General features: G+C 38.3%; 1 protein-coding gene across 1 annotated transcript in view; it reads left to right on the top strand.

Moving 5' to 3' along the window:
• The window catches only part of LOC110542726 (cilia and flagella-associated protein 47-like), a 554,711-nt gene that overhangs the window by 128,565 nt on the left and 404,980 nt on the right, over nt 1-21,166 (top strand). The window contains exons 24-25 of the mRNA XM_060375216.1: nt 6,636-6,795; nt 8,765-8,960. Coding sequence (XP_060231199.1) covers nt 6,636-6,795; nt 8,765-8,960 — 356 coding nt within the window. The remainder of the gene's footprint in view (nt 1-6,635; nt 6,796-8,764; nt 8,961-21,166) is intronic.

Here is a 21,166-nt window from a genome sequence, read left to right as displayed (position 1 = left end):
CTCTCCTTTAACTTGGGGAAATTTTCTTCAATGATTTTGTTGAAAATATTTTCTGGGCCTTGGAGAAGGGAGTCTTCTTTTTCCTCTATACCTATTATTCTTAGGTTTTGTCTTTTCATATTGTCTTGGATTTCTTGTACGCTCTGTTAGGAATTTTTTGGATTTAACATTTTCTTTGACAGATACATCGATTTCTTCCATTGTATCTTCTACACCTAAGATTCTTTCTTCCATCTCTTGTAGTCTGTTGGTTATGCTTACCTCTGTAGTTCCTGTTTTCTTCCCTAGATTCTTCCTCTCCATTATTTCCTCCATTTGTGTTTTCTTCAATTTTTCCAGTTCTATCTTCAGGTCTTGAGTTGTTTTGTTTACTTCCTTCACCTGTCTGATTGTACATTTCTGTTTTTCTTTTAGTTCCTTCAACTGTTTCTTTCATTTCATTCATTGCTTTAAGCATTTCCTTTCTAAAGGCCATAAACTGTTTGGCTGCAACTTCCTCTATTTCTTTACGGATGGCAATATTCTGTTTGAGTTTATCTTCCTCTATGTCTTTAAGTATCTCATTTGTTTCCTCTGTTATCATCTTCATGAGCATAGTTGTTAGGTCATCTTTTTGGATTTCAGTTATGCTGGGGTGTCCAGGGTTACTTGCCCCTGGGTAACTGGGTTTGGAGATGCCATATTGCTCTTTCTTTTGTTGCTTGAGCTTTTACGCTGGCCTCTACCCATTGTGGTATCTTAGGTGTTTGGGGTTATTTTCTGGGGATCCTGTGGTGGAGAGAATCCCCTTGGTAGAAAGCTGGTTTTTCCTGAAGGATGTCTTCTTAGCTTTTTGGGTATAGTCCCTGGATGGCTGGCATTTTTTCAGGAGTTGCTGCTGCTCACCCCAGGGATAGAGACCTGAGTCATAACTGTCATCTTTATTAGTCGAGAGGGTTCTCCTCTCACCCAGGGAAGTCCTGAAGACAGCTGCCCTGTTTCTGCGTTTTTTGCTGTAAATTTAATGATCAGCTGCTGTGACCCAGTTGGACATCTGGTGCACAGCAACTGTTTGTGCTTGTGTCTGCAGCACAGCTGAGTGATGGTGGCTTGGCCCAGCTGGTCTGCGAGACTTTTTCCAGGGAAAGATTGGGTGATTTAAGTCAGTACAGTTTCCTTCCTTCCTTGTGGATTCTCTGGAGACAGGGACTTTTTTGCCCTGGGGCGCACTGCTCCGTCTCCACCAGCTAGCTGGCACACAGAAACTGCCTGTGTCTGCCTTTCCAGCCTTTGGGAGCCTGGGCATCTGCCTAAACTGTGTAATTTTCCCAAGACCTTTTCGTGGTGGGGGTGTCGGCTGAGTGCTCTGAGATCAGACCAGCCGTTTCCCTCCTTGTGTGTTTGCACCAGACAGTGTAACGCAGTCTCTGGTGCCCTGGAGCCCACAGTTCTGTCTGGGGCAGCTAATCAGGCGCACAGGTAGGGCTCTGTTCCAGAGCCTGGGTCCCTAGCTCTGGCTCTGGGCTGGCTCCTGGGACGCCTGCAGAACCTGAATCTTTTCCAGGGGATATCTGGGTGATCTAAAGTCAGTCCCAATTGTTTCCTGTAACGTTGGGTTATCTCTCAACTGAAAAATTCCAGTCTCTGATAGTGTGATGCACATGGTTCAGTCTGGGACCGTGACTAGAGACACTGGCTTGTGGCTCTGGGCTGGGGCTTGGGCTGGTGGCTGGTGGCCAAACGTCTGGAGGAACCGGATCTCTTCTGCAGTTTAGCCGGGTGAGTTAAAAGCTGATTGAATCCCCCACAGTGGGGTATCCTCTCACCTGGGAAATAGAATCGCCTGTGTTTTATCACCGTGAGTTCTGATTGCTGGTCACTGTGCAGATCCTGCTGTGTTGCTACTCAGAATGAGAGTCCTCCCGAAGCCGCCATCGTGCCCCGCTGATTGATTTCCTTATTTTTCATTGCTGAGTAATATTCCATTGTATAGATGTACCACAATTTCTGCATCCATTCTTCAGTTGAGGGGCATCTGGGTTGTTTCCAGCTTCTGGATATTACAAGTAAAGCTCCTACAAACATGGTTGAGCAAATGTCCTTTTTGTGTACTTGAGCCTCTTTTGGATATATACTTAGGAGTGGTATGGCTGTATCTTGAGGAAGCACTATTCCTAGTTGTCTGAAAAAGTGCCAGATTGATTTCCAGAGTAGTTGTGCAAGTTTACATTCCCACCAGCAGTGGAGGAGGATTCCCCTTTCTCCACAACCTCTCCAGCATGTGTTGTCACTTGAGTTTTTGATCTTGGCCATTCTGATGGGTGTAAGGTGAAATCTCAGGGTTGTTTTGATTTGCATTTCCCTAATGGCTAATGAGGTTGAGCATTTCTTTAAGTGCTTCTCTGCCATTCGATATTCCTCTACAGAGAGTTCTCTGTTAACCCCTGTTCCCCATTTTTTTAAATTGGATTACTTGGTTTGCTGCTTTTCAGCTTCTTTAGTTCTTTATATATACTGGATATGAGTCCTCTGTCAGATAAAGGTTGATGAAGATTCTTTCCCAATCTGTAGGCAGTCGCTTTGTTTTGATGACAGTGTCCTTTTCTTTACAGAAGCTTATCAGTTTCATGAGGTCCCATTTATTGATTTTTGCTCTTAGAGCCTGTGATGTTGGTGTTCTGTTCAGGAAGTTTTCTCCTGTACCAATGAGTTCTAGGGTATTCCCCACTTTTGTTTTTCTAGCGGATTTAATGTGTCTGGTTTTATGTAGAGGTCTTTGATCCACTTGGACTTCAGTTTTGTGCAGGGTGATAAGTATGGATCTATTTTAAATGCAGCCACTTTTGATGAGAACTGATAGACTAAGATCAGAAAGATGGAGAGGAGAACCTCCCCTATCAGTGGACTTGGGGAGGGGCATGCATGCAGAAAGGGGAGGGAGGGTGGTATCTGGAGGGGAGGAGGGAGGGGTTTATTGGGGGATACAAAATGAATAAAGTGTAATTAATAAAAAATTAAAAAGTTAAAAAAACAAGGAAATCTTGGAGTTTGCAGGCAAATGGTGGGAACTAGAAAAGATCATCTTGAGATGATGAAAGCAGAAGCATCAAGACACACATGGAATATACTCATTCATAAGTGGTTATTAGACATATAATAAAATACATTTATATAATACAATATAAATCTATCCTCCTAAAGAAACTAAACAACAAGGTAGGCCCTAGGGAAGATGATCAATCCTCATTCAGAAGGGCAAAAATGATAGACATCAGGAGAAGACAGGGAACAGAACAGTAGTCTGCCATAGAGGGCCTCTGAAAGACACTACTGATCCAGGTATTGAAACAGAGACTGAGACTCATAGCCAAACTTTGGATAGAATGCATGGAATTTTATGAAATAAGGGAGAGATAGAAAGACCTGGAGGGGACAGGAGCTCCACAAGGAGACCAACAGAGCCAAAAAACAAAACAAAACAAACAAACAAACAAACAAAAAACAAAAAACAAAACTGGGCCCTGGGGGCCCTGCAGACACTGATACCCCAATCAAGGACTATGCATGGAGAGGACCTAAAACCCTTGCTCAGATATAGCTCATCAGTCTCCAAATGGGGTCCCTAGTAAGAAGAACAGGGGCTGTCTCTGGCAGGAACTCAGTGGCAGGCTCTATGATCACCTCCCCCTGGGAGGAGCAGCCTTACCAAGCCACAGAGGAAGACAATGCAGCCAGTCTTGATGAGACCTGATAGGCTACAGTCAGATGGAAGGGGAAGAGGACCTCCCCAATCAGTCGACTAGGGGAGGAGCATTCGAGAAGGAGGGAGGGAGGATGGGACTTGGAGGAGATGAGGGAGGGGGCTACAGCTGGGATACAAATTGAATAAATTATAATAAAAAATAAATAAATTTTTAAATTTTATTACTATGAGTATCAATTCATTATGTGTCTATTTGGGCATGCATGTAATGACATATGTATAGTAAGTCAGGAGAGAACTTTATAGATTTGGTTCTATTTTTCTCCTTTGGAAATCAATCTGGTGCTTTCTCAGAAAATTAAGTATAATGCTACCTCCAGATCCAGCTATACTACTCCATAGGCATGCTCAACCATACAGCAAGGTCATTTGCTTGGCTGTATTCATAGGAGAATTATTCATAATAGCCAGTATCTGGAAGCAACCTAGATATCCCTCAATCGAGGAATGGATACAGAAGGTGTGGTACATTTATACAATGGAATAGTACTCAGCAATTAAAAAACATGGAAATCATGAAATCTGGAGGCAATGGCTGGAACAAGAAAAGATCATCCTGAGTGAGGTTACCCAGAAGCAGAAAATTACACATGGTATATAGATATTCACTTATAAGTGTATATTAGCTATAAAATATAGGATAAACATAATAAAATCTATAGTCTTAAAGAAGCTAAACAAGGAGGCCCCTGGGGAAGAGAGTTAATCCTCATTCAGAAGGGCAAACAAGATAGACATTGGAAGTAAGAGGAGACAGGGAACAGAACAGGAGCCTTTCACAGAGGAACTCTGAAAGACTCCACCCAGCAGTGTATCAAAGCAGATTCTGAGATTCATATTCAAACTTTGGGCAGAATGCAGGGAATCTTATGGAAGACAGAGGAGGTAGAAAGACCTGGAGAGGACAAGAGCTCCACAAGGAAACAAACAGAGCCAAAATATCTTGGCCCAGATGTCCTGTAGAGACTGATGAATCAGCCAAGGACCATGCATGGAGAGGACCTAGACCCCTGCTCAAATGTGGCCTGGAGGCAGCTCAGTCTCCCTAGTGTTTCTTAGTAAGGGGATCAGGGGCTGTCTTTGACATGCTCTCAGGGTCTTGCTTTTTGATCACATCCCCCTCGCGAAGTGGCCTAACTAAGCCACAGAGTTAAGAGCATCCAGACAGTCCTGATGAGACCTGATAGGCTAGGGACAAATAGTAGGGGAGGAGGACCTCCATTATCAGTGGACTAGAGGAGAGACATAGGGGGAGGAAGGAGGATGTAGGGGGAGCCCGTGAGGAGATAAGGGAGGAGTGTACACCCAGGCTACAAAGTGAATAAATTTTAATAAATAATTATAATAAAGAAAAAGATTATTTTAGAAAAAGAAAATACACAGGAAACAACTTATATAGATGCGAAGTGAGTGAATTGACTGTTTTTTTTTTTTTTTCTCTTTGATTGTTCTTTTATTTTTATCTTTTTTGGCTTGACTGGCTGATTTATACAGAGAAGACATGAGATGGGACTCTATTCTAATCAAAAGTAAGGTTTTGTAGTGGGTCCAGAAATTATAAACTTTCCCATAATCCTGCCCCCTCCCCCAAGTTTTGGTGCTTGAAAAGTTATCTATCTCCTAATGAGGGAGAACCCCTGGCATCCTGTGACGACTCTGCCAGCCCAGAACCTCTGATGGCATTAGGCATCAGATGTGTTTGGCTACAGGGTACTTGGCAGACAGCGAGGTTTAGCAGCCAGTGACCCAGGATGATACTTAAGTTTTATCTGTTATAGTAAGAGAAGGTAGGTTTTTTTCCCTCCTCCCTGGGTAGGATTAATTCTTACTATTCATTTTTAGTCTAGGGGTTGGGGCTCAGGAGTCACATATAAAGCCTTCCCTTGTCTCCAACACCTCACCTACCCCCAGCCTCATTATGGTGCTATCTAAGTAAGTCTTCTCCATACATCTTGTTAACCTATAAAGTGGTCAGACTTGATCAGATCTAACAGGAGGATGTAACTCTGAGATAAAATGTCTTTATTATACCTGTTTGTGGATTAGCTTTGTATTTAAATAGCAAACAAAAAAGGAAATAAACTTGAAGCTTATTTGTCATCATAAAAATAAAGCAAAAGTTAAAACATATTGCCATCCCCAGACTATTGAAATTAAAATGAATATTTAAGACTGAGAACATAAAATCAGTATTTTTAAAAATAAATTCCATGTGTATGCAAATCTCATATGTAGAACTAAAAAGGCAACTTTAGTAACCTGAAATGTATTCTGGATTTGAAAAATTACCTTCTGAAATGGGAGATTATTTTACATTATTGAACTTTAATTCAGTTGTTGTATTGTATGTGACTGGTGGACATAAAATCTAAATCACCAATTATTACATGATTATGACTAAGGTATTGGCAGGAGCCAAGACTTTTCTAAAACTTTGGGAGAAATTGCATATTATTGCTTTCTTCACCATTCAATTTATCTAGTGGGGAAATTTTGCAGCAGTTACATTTGACATCTCATGAAGAACACAGTGACTCATTGCAATAGTTTTTTTTTTTTTTCCATTCTCTAGTTCCTTAGTCTGATTTGGCAGTGATGTGCTAAATTTCAAAGAATTAGGGAATTTAAAGAAGACATTTGTATGTATAGATTAGATTTTTTTCTGTAAGAAAGATTATTCTCTTTTATTTTAGTATGTTAGTATTAATTAACATATTCTTTGCTGTAAGTAATTAATTTAAGAACTCTGTTAGGTTGTTCATTTGGCTTGTTAATATTATCATAATTAAAGACTCAAATCTTTTTTCTAACAACTAAATTTTATAATGCATTTATTATTTTTTAAAAACGTATTCTTATAATTTCACATATATTCTTATATTTGTATGAACAGGACCTTGTCTTATTTAATGTTTCACCAAAAACTGTTCAATGGTCTTTGGATATTGGCAAAATTGAGACATATTTCAAAAGTGGCATATTCAAATTTACTGCATTGATTGGAAGTCTAAATCCAAATGAAAAGTGTTCTATTTCCATATATTTTTGTCCAAGTAAGTATTTTTCTAATTTTTAAAAAAATATATTGTTTTAGATATTTTTATGTGTATTACTGTTTTTCCTGCCTAGTTGTATGTATACCTTGTATGTGCCTGGGGCCTGCTGAGGCCAGAAGCAGGTGATAAATATGCTGAAACTAATTGTGAACTGCCACCTAGTGGCTGGAAATTGAACCTGGATCCCTCTGTTGGGCCATCTTTTTAGTGGTTCCTGGCAGCTTTTTTAAATCGTCAAAGCTGAGAGAGTTTAACTCATCATAACCCCTTTTTCAGTAATCCCTTAAGATCCTTCAGGCAACTTTTAAAATTTTTATTTACTTTTTGATTAATTAGAATTTATTCACGTTGTGTCCCAGCTATACCTTCCTCTATCATCCCCTCACAATCCCACCCTTCCTCCCTCTTCTCCTCCCATGACTCTCCCCAAGTCCACCGATAGCTGAGGCCCTCCTCTTCCATCTGACCCTAGCATATCAGGTCTCCTCAGGACTGGCTACATTGTCTTCCTCTGTGGTCTGGAAAGGCTGCTCCCCCATTAGGGGGAGGTGATCAAAGAACCAGCCACTGAGTTCATGTCAGAGACAGCCCCTGTTCCCCTTACTAGGAAACCCACATGGAGACTGAGCTGGGGTTCTAAGTTATCTCCATTCATGGTCCTTTTTGGTGTATTAGTCTCAGAAAAGTCCCCTGGGTCCAGATTTTTTCATTCTGTTGCTCTCCTTGTGGAACTCCTGTCCCCTCAAAATCTTTCATCTCCTCCTTCTTTCATAAGATTCCCTGAACTCTAGGCAAAGTTTGCCTATGAGTCTCAGCATCTGCTTTGATACCCTGCTGAGTAGAGTCTTTCAGAGGCCCTCTGTGGTAGGCTCCTGTCCTGTTCCTTGTTTTCTCCTTCTTCCAATGTCCATCCTGTTTGCCTTTCTGAATGAGGACTGATCATCTTACCCAGGGTTCTCCTTCTTGCTTAGCTTCTTTAGATGTAGAGATTTTAGTATGTTTATCCTATATTATATGTCTGATATCTACTTATATGTGAGTATATACCCTGTGTTTTTGGGATACATCACTCAGTATGATCTTTTTTAGTTCCCACCATTTTTCTTCAGGTGTTTTTTTTTATTTCTTCATATTCTGTATACCATAAGTTATTAGCAGCTCTTGGTAAAGCATTGTAAATAACTGCAAATGAGGTGATTAATAAAAAACAGACATTATTTTAATAAAATTACAATTTTGTCATTCTATTTCTATTCTTTGTGTAAGCACAAAGTAAGTTCTCTTTTAAAGTAGTGTTTTGTTTAATTTTTCAATTCTTCATATGACATTGATGAAATTAATTTTGCAAATAACTAAGAAATAATATGAGTAGACTGTATAGCAAAACATGTAAGGTGTGGAGCGAAGAATGTACATACATATCTAGATTATCTGGAACTGTGCTTTTTGAAATTTTATTTGTGACTTTGCCTGTTTTTTGTAAGATCTTTGTAGTATAATAAAATTGTTTTAGAAATCTGAGATTTAGTAGTTTGTGGAATTGAAGAACATCTACCTTGTGACTTTTACTGTCTTTTTCTTCTTTTATAATCATTGACTTAAAAACTTATTGAAGGTAAGTATCTTGGACAAAATAATTTTAATGAAATTTAAAGAAGTCCTTTTGTACTTCTTCCATGTATTATTTATTTTCCCTCATATAGTAAGCATCTTTTCCCCAGTGTGCATTTCCTTCCATACAGTAGACATTTAAAAGATGTGCTCCATCTCTAGACAAGTTATACTTGGAGACATATTCTTTGTTCAATAATGCTTTCTTTTCTTTCCCCCACCCCTCAGGCTGCATTGTTTCTATGTAAACTACTGTGCCTCACTAAGCTATAGTATCACAATACAATTTATATAGTAATTTTTACAGTATATATAATTTTGTATGTAAACTAATCTGTTGCATTTTTTTTTGTAGAGGATCCCATAACATACATAGCTGACGTTGCTATACGATTAAATGATAATTTATCTGACTATACAACACTAAATCTGATTGGAGAGATACAATTACCAAACATATTTTTTGATCCACCATTTATATGTTTTACTCCTGTACCTTTGGATATCACAGCTGGGGTAGATATCAAAATTTTGCCACAAAATTATTTCAGGTAATTTTTTAATATGAAATTTCTACATCTTCTTTATTGTATAGTTTTGTTTGTATCTGTGTTATGTGAAAATTATATGCCATATCTGACTTCTTGCTTTAGTTGGTAAGCACTATTAAAGAATTTCATTATGCACTGACATTTTAAAAAATACAAAACAGCCTTTGTTTTGATTTATTTTTTGCCATTTTAATAAGCTTAAAAATTTTAGTGTATAACAACATAAGCTTTGTGCCTTAAAACATTTATTTAATACCACAAACAACATTAATTTATTGTCTTGAGGTTTATATGGATCAGTATTGTAGGTGAGTTTAGCTGAATCTTTTGTTCAATATCTAAACTGGCAGGAAAATATGCATTAACTGCAGCTTTAAAATCTTCTGTGTCTTAGTCCTCCACAGTAATGAGTTAGAATTAGTGATTGGGGCCACATCTAGCTCTTAGCATTCATCTTCTGGTTTTAGACATGTGGTTATATATGTACCATGTGCTCCAAAATTATCAGTACTCAATATTTTTTTTTTTTTACTGTTACCTCTAAGCTTGTTTACTATCAGATAGAACAATCTACATGATATCAGCTGAGAGATGTTTTGATATTTGGACTGTAAGCAAAGGGCAAGGCACTGCTAATTTTTGTATATTATATAATTTAAAGTAATTGAACATATTAAATGTGTTTTTAAATGTCTTTTTCTTGATCCATAATTAATTCAAATATGTACTGAGATAAATTACTGTGCATAAAGGGTAGTCAAAAATTTCCTTTGAATTCATTTTAGGGTTAATATATTTTAAATGTATTTTAGTTTTGTGTATGATTGAAAATTTTTGATGTCTTCATTCTTGTACCAGTATATACTAAATCAGTTGTTAGAATTTAGGATTTTCTGCATTGGGATATGGTATTCTTTTGAAATTTTTATTTATTTATTTATTCATTTATCTATTTATTTATTTATTTATTTATTTATTTATTTATTTATTTATTTATTTATTTCAATTTATTCACTTTGTATGCCCTCTTTAGCCCTCTCTCTTGTCTCCTCCCCATCATAGCTACTCTCTTTCTCCCTTCTATGCCCTTTCCCTAGCACCCTGTTAGGGGAGGCCCTCCTCCCTTTCTAACTGACCCTAGTTTATCAGGTTTCATCAAGGCTGGCTGCATCATCTTCCTCTGTGGTCTGGCAAGGATACATCAACCTTGAGGAGGTGATCAAAGAGCCTGCCACTGAGTTCATGTCAGAGACAACCTCTGTACCCTTTACTAGGGAACCTAGTTGGAAACTGAGCAGCCTTGGCCTTCCTCTCACCAGGGGTTCTATGTCCTCTCCATGCATGATCCTTGGTTGGAGTATTGTTCTCTGCAGGTCCCCCTTGGCCCACATATTTTTTTATTTATTTTTGGCTCTGTTGATTTCCTTATGGAAATCTCCTTCCTTTCCCCTCCAGGTCTTTCTGTCTCCCCCATCTTCCATAAGAATTCCAGTACTCTGCCCATGGAAACAACCTAGATATCCCTCAAGGGAGGAATGGATACAGAAAGTATGGTACATTTACAAAATAGAATATTACTCAACAAGTATTAACAAAGAAATCATGAAATTTGCAGACAAATTGTGGGAACTAGAAAAGATCATCCCAAGTGAGGTAACCCAGGAGCAGAAAGACACATAAGGTATATATATTCACTTATAAGTGGATTTTAACCATAAAAGATAGGATATTTTATATATACACTATATACACTAAAAGCTGTAGTCCTAAAGAAGCTGAACAATAAGGAGGACCCTAGGGAAGATGCTTAATCCTCATTTAATAGGTCAAACAGGATGGACATCGGAAGTCAGAGAAGACAGGGAACAGGACAGGATCCTTCCACAGAGGACCTGTGAAAGACTCTACCCACTATGGTATCAAAGAAGATACTGACACTCACAGACAAACGATGGGCACTGTGCAGAATCCTTATGATTGCAAATTTTTATTGCTTAAATGTGAGTGTGACTCTCACAGTTATTTTTATATCCTGTGAGTATTTTGTTTCTTAAAGTTTATTGCATGTGAAATTCAACTTTATTTGGTTGTTATTACAGCAAATAAATGATTGATATTATGTAGAAAATATAAATGCTCATCTAGATAGCATGTGAATGTAATCCCAGAACATAAGAGGCTCTTTTAGGTGGTTCTTGAATTGAAGGCTAGTAGAGAATGTATAGATAAAAATTTCTTTTAAAATAACCAAATGACACAATAGAAATACTGAAGAAAAAAATAGCTATGGTATATGAAAGAATTAAAATTATATTATAGATATATATTTATAAATATATAATATTTTTATATATCTACAAATATATAAATATATTATATATTTTAATATAAAACATATAAGCAGCCTTATAAGAATATACAATGAGGGGCTGGAGAGATGACTCAAAGGTTAAGAGCACTGTCTGCTCTTCCAAACGTCCTGAGTTCAATTCCCAGCAACCACATGGTAGAGCATAACCATCTGTAATGAGATCTGTTGCCCTCTTTGGCATGCAGGTGTACATGCAGGTAGAGTACTGTATAAATAATAAAAATAAATTAATCGTTTTAAAAAAGAATACACAGTGAAACAATCATATGCTACAATAGAAGTAGTATTAAAACTAAGAACTCAGGTAAAGTAATCATGGTTTAACTCAGTATTATTACCATTCCAGGTAATATTATGTAAAGAATGATGTTTGCATATCTCACACTCCAGAAATCCCTCTCCGTAACCATACCAGGCATTTATAGCAGAAATAAAATTGAACCAGAGACTATGAACAATCAGTGAAAATTGTAAGAGGGCACTTTCTTCAAGAACAAATGGATATGAGTCTTAGCATTTGCTTTAACACCCTGATGAATAAAATCATTCAGAGGCCCTCGGTGGTAGTGTCCTGTCCTGTTACCTGTCTTCTCCCACTTCAGATATCTATCTTGTTTGCCCTTCTGTATGAGGACTAAGCATCTTCCATAGAGACCTCCTTGTTGTTTAGCTTCTTTAGGACTATAGATTCTAGTAGGTTTATCCCATATTATATGGCTAATATCCACTTATAAGTGAGTCTATACCACATGTGATATGCTGATTCTGCATTACTCACTTTTCTAGTTCTATAAATTTGCCTGCAAAGTTCATGATTTCCTTGTTTTTAATTGCTGAGAAGTATTCCATTTTGTATATGTGCCACAGTTTCTGTATTCTTCCTCTGTTGAGGGACATCTGGGTTGTTTCCAGATTCTGGGTATTATGAATAAAGCTGCTATGAACACTGTTGAGAAAATGTTTTTGTGGCATGGTTGAGCATCTTTTGGATATGTGACCCGGAGTGGTGTAGCTGGATCTTGAGGTAAAGACATTCCCAGTTTTCTGAGGAAGAGCTATATTGATTTCCAAAGTGGTTATACAAATTTACATTCCCGCTAGCAAAGGAGGAGGGTTCCCCTTTCTTCACAACCTCTCCAGCATGTATTTTCACTTGATATTATCCATTATGATGGGTGTAAGTTGAAATCTCAGGGTAGTTCTGAATTGCATCTCCCAGATGACAAAGGATTTTGAGCATTTAAATGTTTCTCTGCTGTTTGATATTCGTCTGTTGAGAATTCTCTGTTTAACTGTGTACCCAATTTTTAAATTAGATTACTACGTTTGTTGGTAAAGTTTAGCATCCTGTATATTTGTTATTTGAGGCCAATAATGTTGCTTGGATGTGAGAAAATTGAGGATGGAGGAAAATATGTACCATTTATTTTAATGTATAACACATTATATAGGCTAATGTTCTAGCAGCACATCTTCACTTTGCAGCATGGGTCTTGACTGTCTCAATAATATATCCTAGAAAAAGAATTGCACTTGTGTGTTATAAGCTATGTTTAACATTATCCACAGTAATGATTTTAGTGTAGGAAAATGTGGTACCTACACAAGATTCTTGTGACAAGTGAAGCCATAAATAACTTGATATTTATTTATTTGGACATGAGTATTTTGGTTATGGATGAACTTTAATAAGACAGTCATGTTTGAGTATTAGAAACAAAATAGTGAATTTCTTATGTCTAGAAAGACTGAATAGATGGATTATATTACCAATAATGATATATTAACACTGTTAATGAAATATACAAATTGAAGAATCCAATATGACATGTATTTTCTGTGTTTGGTTGGGAAGGTAAATGTTTAATGCCACAGGCCTTGCTCTAAGTGTTGTTCAATGTATAGAAGACCTCATTTCTTGAACATTTAATGTACTTTGCAGTTTGCGGTTTTGTCAAGATTTCATTTTATAATTAGTCATTTACATCTATTTGTTTATGGATAATGTACGTTAGAATTTATTTTCCTACAAAGTAATGCTCTTGGGAAACTTTCATTTTTTTCTTGCATTTTTAAAATTTTATTTTATTAATTACACTTTATTCACTTTGTATCCCCCCATAAGCCTCTCCCTCCTCCTCTCCCGGTCCCACCCTCCCTCCCCCTTCTTCACGCATACCCCTCCCCAAGTCCACTGATAAGGGAGGTCCTCCTATCATTCCTTCTGATCTTAGTCTATCAGATCACAACAGGAGTGGCTGCATTGTCATCTTCTGTGGCCTGGTAAAGCTGCTCCCCCCTCAGGGGGAGGTGATCAAAGAGCAGGCCAATCAGATTATGTCAGAGACAGTCCCTCTTCCCATTACTATGTAACCCACTTGGACACTACAGTGCCATGTACGACATCTGTGCAGGGGTTCTAGGTTATCTCCATGCCTGGGACATGGTTGGAGTTTGAGTCTCTGGGAAGACCCCTGTGTTCAAATTTTCTGGTTCTGTTGTTCTCCTTGTGGAATTCCTGTCCTCTCCAGATCTTACTATTTCCCACTTCCTACATAAGATTCCATGCACTCTGCCCAACAGTTGGCCATAAGTCTCAGCGTCTGCTTTGATAATCTGCAGGGCACAGCCTTTCAGAGGCCCTCTGTGGCAGGTATCTAGCTTGTTTACTGTTTTCTTCTTCTTCTGATGTCCATCCTCTTTGCCTTTCAGGATGGGGATTGAACATTTTAGTCAGGGTCCACTCTCTTGGTTAGTTTCTTTAGATGTACAGATTTTACTAGGTTTATCCTATGTTATATGTCTATATGGATGAGTATATACGGGGTGTGTCTTTCTGCTTCTGGGACAGCTCACTCAGGATGATCCTTTCCAGGTCCCACCATTTACCTGCAAATTTCATGATTTCCTTATTTTTCATTGCAGAATAATACTCAATTGTGTAGATGTACCAAAATTTCTGCATCCATTCTTCAGTTGAGGGACATCTGGGCTGTTTCCAGCTTCTGGCTATTACAAATAAAGCTGCTACAAACATGGCTGAGCAAAGGTCCTTTTTGTGTACTTGAGCCACTTTTGGATATATGCCTAGGAGTGGTATGGCTGGATTTTGAGGAAGTGTAATTCTTATTTGGCTGAGAAAGCGCCAAATTGATTTCCAGAGTGGTTGTACAAGTTTACATTCCCACCAGCAGTGGAGGAGGGTTCCCTTTTCTCCACAACCTCTCCAGCATGTTTTGTCACTTGAGTTTTTCATCTTGGCCATTGTGATGGGTGTAATGTGAAAGCTCAGGGCCATTTTGATTTTCATTTCCCTAATGGCTAATGAGATTGAGCATTTCTTTAAGTGTTTCTCTGTCATTCGATATTCCTCTACAGAGAGTTCTCTGTTTAGCACTGTTCCCCATTTTTAAATTGGATTACTTGGTTTGAGCTTTTCAACTTCTTTAGTTCTTTATATATACTGGCTATTAGCCCTCTGTCAGATAAAGGTTTGGTGAAGATTCTTTCCCAATCTGTAGGCATTCGTTTTGTTTTGATGATGGTGTTCTTTGCTTTCCAGAAGCTTTTCAGTTTCATGAGGTCCCATTTATTGATTGTTGCTCTTAGAGCCTGTGCTGTTGGTGTTCTGTTCAGGAAGTTTTCTCCTGTACCAATGAGTTCTAGGGTATTTCCCATTTTTTCTTCTAACCAATTAAATGTGTCTGGTTTTATGTTGAGGTCTTTGATTCACTTGAACTTTAGTTTTGTGCAGGGTGGTAAGTATGGATCTATTTGCATTTTTCTACATGAGGACATCCAGTTAGACCAGCACCATTTGTTGAAGATGCTATCTTTTTTCAATTGTATGTTTTTGGCATCTTTGTCAAAGATGAGGTATCCATAAGTGTGTGGATTTATTTCTGAGTCTTCTGTTCAGTTTCACTGATGCACCATTCTGTTTCTATGGCAGTACCATGCAGTTTTTATAACTGTTGCTCTATAGTACAGCTTAAGTTCATGGATGGAGATACCTCCAGAAGATCTTTTATTGTAGAGGATTATTTTAGCAATTCTGGGTTTCTTGTTATTCCATATGAAGTTGAGAACTTTTCTTTCCAGGCCTGTAAAGAATTGTGTTGGTAATTTGATGGGAATTGCATTGAATTTGTAGATTGCTTTTGGTAAGATGACCATTTTTACTATGTTAATCCTGCCAAGCCATGAACATGGGAGATCTTTCCATTTTCAGATATCTTCTTCTAACTCTTTCTTCAGAGAATTGAAATTTTTTTTCATACAGGTCTTTGACTTGCTTCGTCAGGGTTACTCCAAGGTACTTTATGTCATTTTTGGCTATTGTGAAGGGTATTGTTTCCTTAATTTCTTTCTCAGCCCTTTTGTCTTTTGTATACAGGAGGGCTATTGATTTTTTTGAGTTAATTTTGTATCTGGCCACTTTGCTGAAGGTGATATCAGCTGTAGGAGTTCCTTGGTAGAGTTTTTGGGGTCACTCAGGTATACTATCCTATCATCTGCAAGTAGTGATAATTTGACTTCTTCCTTTCCAATTTGTATCCCCTTGATCTCCTTCAATTGTCTTATTGCTCTAGCAAACTATGTTGAAGAGATATGTAGAGAGTGGGCAGCCTTGTCTTGTTCCTGATTTCAGTGGATTGTTTCTTTCTGTTCAGTTTGATGTTGGCTATAGGCTTGCTGTATATCGACTTTACTATGTTTAGATATGTGCCTTGTATCCCTGATCTCTCCAAGACTTTAAACATGATGGATGTTGGATTTTGTCAAATGCTTTTTCAGCATCTAGGGTGATTATCATTTGGCTTTTTCTTCTTTCAGTTTGTTAATATGGTGGATCACATTGATGGATTTCCGTATATTGAACCACCCCTGCATACCTGGGATGAAGCCTACTTGGTCATAGTGGATGATATTTTTGATATGTTCTTGTATTCCGTTTGCAAGTATTTGGTCGAGTTGTTTTACATCAGTGTTCATAAGAGAGATTGGCCTGAAATTCTCTTTCTTTTTCGGTCTTTGTGAGATTTAGGTACCAAGGTGACTGTGGCTTCATAGAATGAGTTTGGTAATGTTCCTTCTGTTTCTATTTTGTGGAATAGTTTGAAACGAATTGGAATTAGCTCTTCTTAGAAGTTCTATTAGAATTCTGTGCTGAAACCATCTGGTCATGGGATTTTTTTAGATGGGAGACTTTCCATGACCACTTCTATTTTCTTGGAGGATATAGGATTATTTAATTGACTTACCTGGTCCTGATTCAGCTTTGGTAAGTGGAATCCATCAAGAAAAGTGTCCATTTCATTTAGATTTTCAAATTTTGTGGCATATAGACTTTTGAAGTAAGTCCAGATGACTGTTTGGGTTTCCTCAGTGTCTGTAGTTATGTCCACCTTTTCATTTCTGATTTTGTTGATTTGGGTGGTGTCTCTCTGCCTTTTAGTTAATATCGCTCAGGGTTTATCTATCTTGTTGATTTTCTCAATGAACCAGCTCTTGGTTTCTTTGATTCTTTGAATTGTTTTATTTGTTTCTAATTGATTGATTTCAGCCCTGAGTTTGTTTATTTCCAGCCATCTACTCCTTTTTGGTGTGTCTGCTTCTTCTTTTTCTAGGGTTTTTAGGTGAGCCATTAAGTTGCTTGAATGAGCTGTCTCGAATTTTTTCTTGAGGGCACTTAGTGCTATGGACTTTCCTCTTAGCACTGCTTTCATTGTGTCCCAGAAGTTTGAGTATGTTTTTTCTTTATTTTCTTTGATTTCTAGGAAGTCTTTAATTTTTTTCTTTATTTCTTCCCTGACCCAGCTGTCATTTAGTAGCAAGTTGTTCAATTTCCACGTGTGTGTAGGCTTTTTGCTATTTTTGTTGTTGTTGAGGTTCACCTTTATTCCATGGCAATCAGACAGTATACAAAGGATTATTTCAATCTTCTTGTATCTGTTGAGGCTCGCTTTGTGACCAACTAGATGGTCTATTTTGGAGAACGTTCCATGAGGTGCTGAGAAGAAGGTAAATTCTTTTGTGTTTGGGTGTAAGGTTCTGTAATGTCTGTTAGGTCCATTTGATCCATGACCTCTGTTAGCGATATTGTTTCTTTGTTAAATTTCTGTTTTGTTGACCTGTCCTTTGTTGAGAGTGGGGTGTTGAAATCTCCCACTATTAATGTGTGGGGATCTATGTGTGGTTTAAATTTTATCAATGTTTCTTTTACAAATGTGGGTGCCCTTTATGTGGGTGCCCTTTATTTGGGGCATAGATGTTCAGGATTGTGATGTCTTCCTGGTGGAATTTTCCCTTGATGAGTATGAAGTTTCCTTCCCCATCTCTTTTGAATAATTTTGGTTGAAAGTCTATTTTATCAGATATTAGAATGGCTACTCCTGCTTGCTTGTTGGGTCCATTTGCTTGGAAAGCCATCTTCCAACCCTTTATCCTCAGGTAATATCTATCTTTGTGACTTAGGTGTTTTTCTTGCATGCAACAGATTGCTGGGTTTTGTTTCCACATCCATTCTGTTAGTCTGTTTCTTTTTATTGGAGAATAATTTCCATTGATGCTGATAAGAGATTAATGACCAGTGGCTGTTAGATCCTTTGATTTTGATGTTGGCTGTGTTCATAAGGTTGTGTTCTTGCTTGCTTTTTGTTTTACTGTAGTTAGGTTAATTATTTCCTGTGCTTTCTTGAAAGTAGCTAGTTTTCTTGGGTTGTATTTTCCTTTTTGTAGTGCCTTTTGTAACGCTGGATTTGTGTGTAGGTAGTGTTGAAATTTGTTATTGTCATTGAATATCTTGTTTTCTCCATCTATGAAGACAGAGTTTTGCTGGGTATAGTAGCCTGGGCTGACATCTGTGTTCTCTCGTTGTCTGCATGATATCCGTCCAGGCCCTTCTGTCTTTCATAGCCTCTGCTGAAAATTCAGGTGTTATTCTAATGGGTTTGCCATTATATGTTACTTGGCCTTTTTCCCTTGCAGCTTTTAGTATTTTTTCTTTGTTCTGTATACTTACTGTTTTGATTATTATGTGGAGGGAGGATTTTCTTTTCTGGTCTAATTTATTGGGTGTTCTGTAAGCCTCTTGTATTCTTATTGACCTCTCCTTTATGTTGGCGAAATTTTATTCAGTGATTTCATTCAAAATATTTTCTGGGCCTTGGAGGAGGGAATCTTCTTTTCCCTCTATTCCTATTATTCTTTTTTTTTTTTAATTGCTGTTAATTCAAGGAAAAAGTTTGCTTAAAATCCAATCTGTTCTAGAAATATGAGTGGCCTTTCCAGTACATAACATTTCAAATATCAAAGTATATGGTAAACATACATATAAGGAGAAGGCAACATACCTCCTATGTACAGTACAGTATTTGAAATCATATAATAAGCTCCATAAAGTACATGGTTCTTAATGCTCCACTGAACTTTCCTTTAATTAAAACTATGAAAAGTTATCACTTTAGAATTTACATCAGAATAGGAGAAACACAAACAGCAGAGGGTTCAAAAGAAGTCTGCAGGGTTCAAAAGAAGTCTGCCTGCCAATGGACAGCAGGCACCAGAGGCTCACACCAACAAGAAAAATTTTGTTTGACTTTCAATCATTCCATCGCCTTTATTGAATGTCTCTTGGTTGCTAACAGCAACCTATGGAGTCAGTGTACCTGGCCCCACTATACACTCTTGTAAGACACACACACACACACACACACACACACACACACACACACACAAATTTATCAGCTTGGAATACATCTCTGGCTTAGTGATAAAATAGAACTGCTCTTTAACAATTTTATAGAAAGCGTAATTTATATATCACACAGCTCACCCATTATAAATATAGAGTTCAGTGTATTTGAGTAAACTTATGCAGCCATATAGATCACTTCTGTCACCCTCAAAGTGTTCTGTTATTCTTAGGTTTTGTCTTTTTATGTTGTCTTGAATTTCTTGGACAGTCTGTGTTAGGAATTTTTTAGATTTAATATTTTCTTTGACTGATACATCTATTTCTTCCATTGTATCTTCCACACCTGAGAGTCTTTCTTCCATCTCATGTAATCTATTGGTTATGCTAACCTCTGTAGTTCCTGTTTTATTCCCTAAGTTCTTTCTCTCCATAATTTCCTCCATTTGTGTTCTCTTTATTTTTTCCAATTCTATCTTCAGATCTTGAGCAGGTTTGTTGATTTCCTTCACCTGTCTGACTGTATTTTCCTGTTTTTCCTTCAATTCCTTCAGCTGTTTGTTTGAGCAATCCTCTGTTCAATAATTTATTTATTTATTTATTTATTTATTTTAGTGATTTAAGCATTTCCTCTCTAAAGGCCACAAACTGTTTGGCTGCAACTTCCTGTATTTCTCTACAGATGGCCATAATCTGTTTGTTTTTATCTTCCTCTATTTCTTTACGGATGGCCATAATCTGTTTGAGTTTATCTTCCTCTAGGTCTTTACGCATTTTAGTTGTTTCCTTTGTTATCCTCTTCATAAGCATAGATGTTATGTCATTTCCTTGAATTTCAATTATGCTGGGTGTCCAGGGCTACTTGCCCCTGGATAACTATGTTCTGGAGCTGCCATATTGCTCTGTCTTTTGTTGGTTGAGCTTTTATGCTGGCCTCTACCCATTGTGCTATCTTAGGTGTTTGGAGTTTGTTTCTGGTGGTTCCTGGAATCCTGTGGTGGAGAGAATCCCCTTGGCAGGAAGATGGATTTTCCTGAAGGAAGCCTTCTCAGCTTTTTGGGTATAGTCACTGGATGGCAGGTGTTTTTTAGGAGTTGCCACTGCTCACCTCAGGCATAGAGACCTGAGTAGTAACTGTGGTCCTTGTTAGTCAAGAGGGCTCTCCTCTCACCCAGAGAAAACCTGAAGACAGCTGCCCTGCTTCTGGGTTTCTTGCTGTAGATTTAGTGATCTGCTGCTGTAACCTGTTTGTCCCCTGGTTTGGTCAGTTTTGTTAGGGATAACTGGTTGCCCCTTGGAGCAGTATCTGGGGGTTGATCTCGGGGATTCCAGGCTTCTCTAGATCTGAGGTTGGGGCTCTGAGCCCCAGTACCCAAGCGGTAATCTGTGGTGGGTGGGTACTGCTCTACTGGTTACAGCAGGCTATCTGGTGCATAGCAGGTCCCTGGGTTCGGCTGGTCTGCGGGCCCTTTACCAGGGATATACTGGGTGGCCTAAGTCTGTCCCCTTTGCTTCGTTCCCTGTGGTGATTTCTCCTGACAGGGACTCTCAGTCTCTGGTGCCTTGGGGCACACAGCTGTGTGTGTGCAGCAACTGTCTATGCCCGCGGCTGGATCCCAGTTCAGTGATGGCAGCTTTTACCCGCTGGCCTGCGAGACTTTTTCCAATGAAAGACTGGGTGACCAAAGTCAGTACTATTTCCTTCCTTCCCTGTGGGGTTTTCTTGTGACTAGGACTCCCAGTCTCTGGTGTTTTTTGTCCCCACCGATCAGCCTGGGAAGGTGATCAGGACATCCAGGCGTGTGGCTCTGGTCTGGCTACCTAGTGCCTTCGGGACCCGGGATCTCTTCCGGGTTCTGGCTGGGTGGCCTGAGCATGGACCTGACTGATTCCCATGCCGTGGGTGTTTCCTTTCACCTGGGAAACACGATTGCTTGCTGTTGTTTTAGGGCCTAGAGTTCAGTTTCTTGGTCACTGTATGGAAAATGTTGTGCTGCTCCTCAATTGCAGTGTTCTGGCTCTGCCATCTTGTCCCCCCTCCGGAAACTTTCTTAATATAAGAATTAACCTTTAACCTTTCAACTCTTTAATTAATGTATGATGATATCAATGTAAAAAGTACCTGAACCCAAAATAGGA

The sequence above is a fragment of the Meriones unguiculatus genome, chromosome X (assembly GCF_030254825.1).
Source record: "Meriones unguiculatus strain TT.TT164.6M chromosome X, Bangor_MerUng_6.1, whole genome shotgun sequence".
NCBI classification, from domain to species: domain Eukaryota; kingdom Metazoa; phylum Chordata; class Mammalia; order Rodentia; family Muridae; genus Meriones; species Meriones unguiculatus.
The sequence above is the reverse complement of the archived record's forward strand: the minus strand, read 5'-3'. Positions and strand labels throughout refer to the sequence as shown.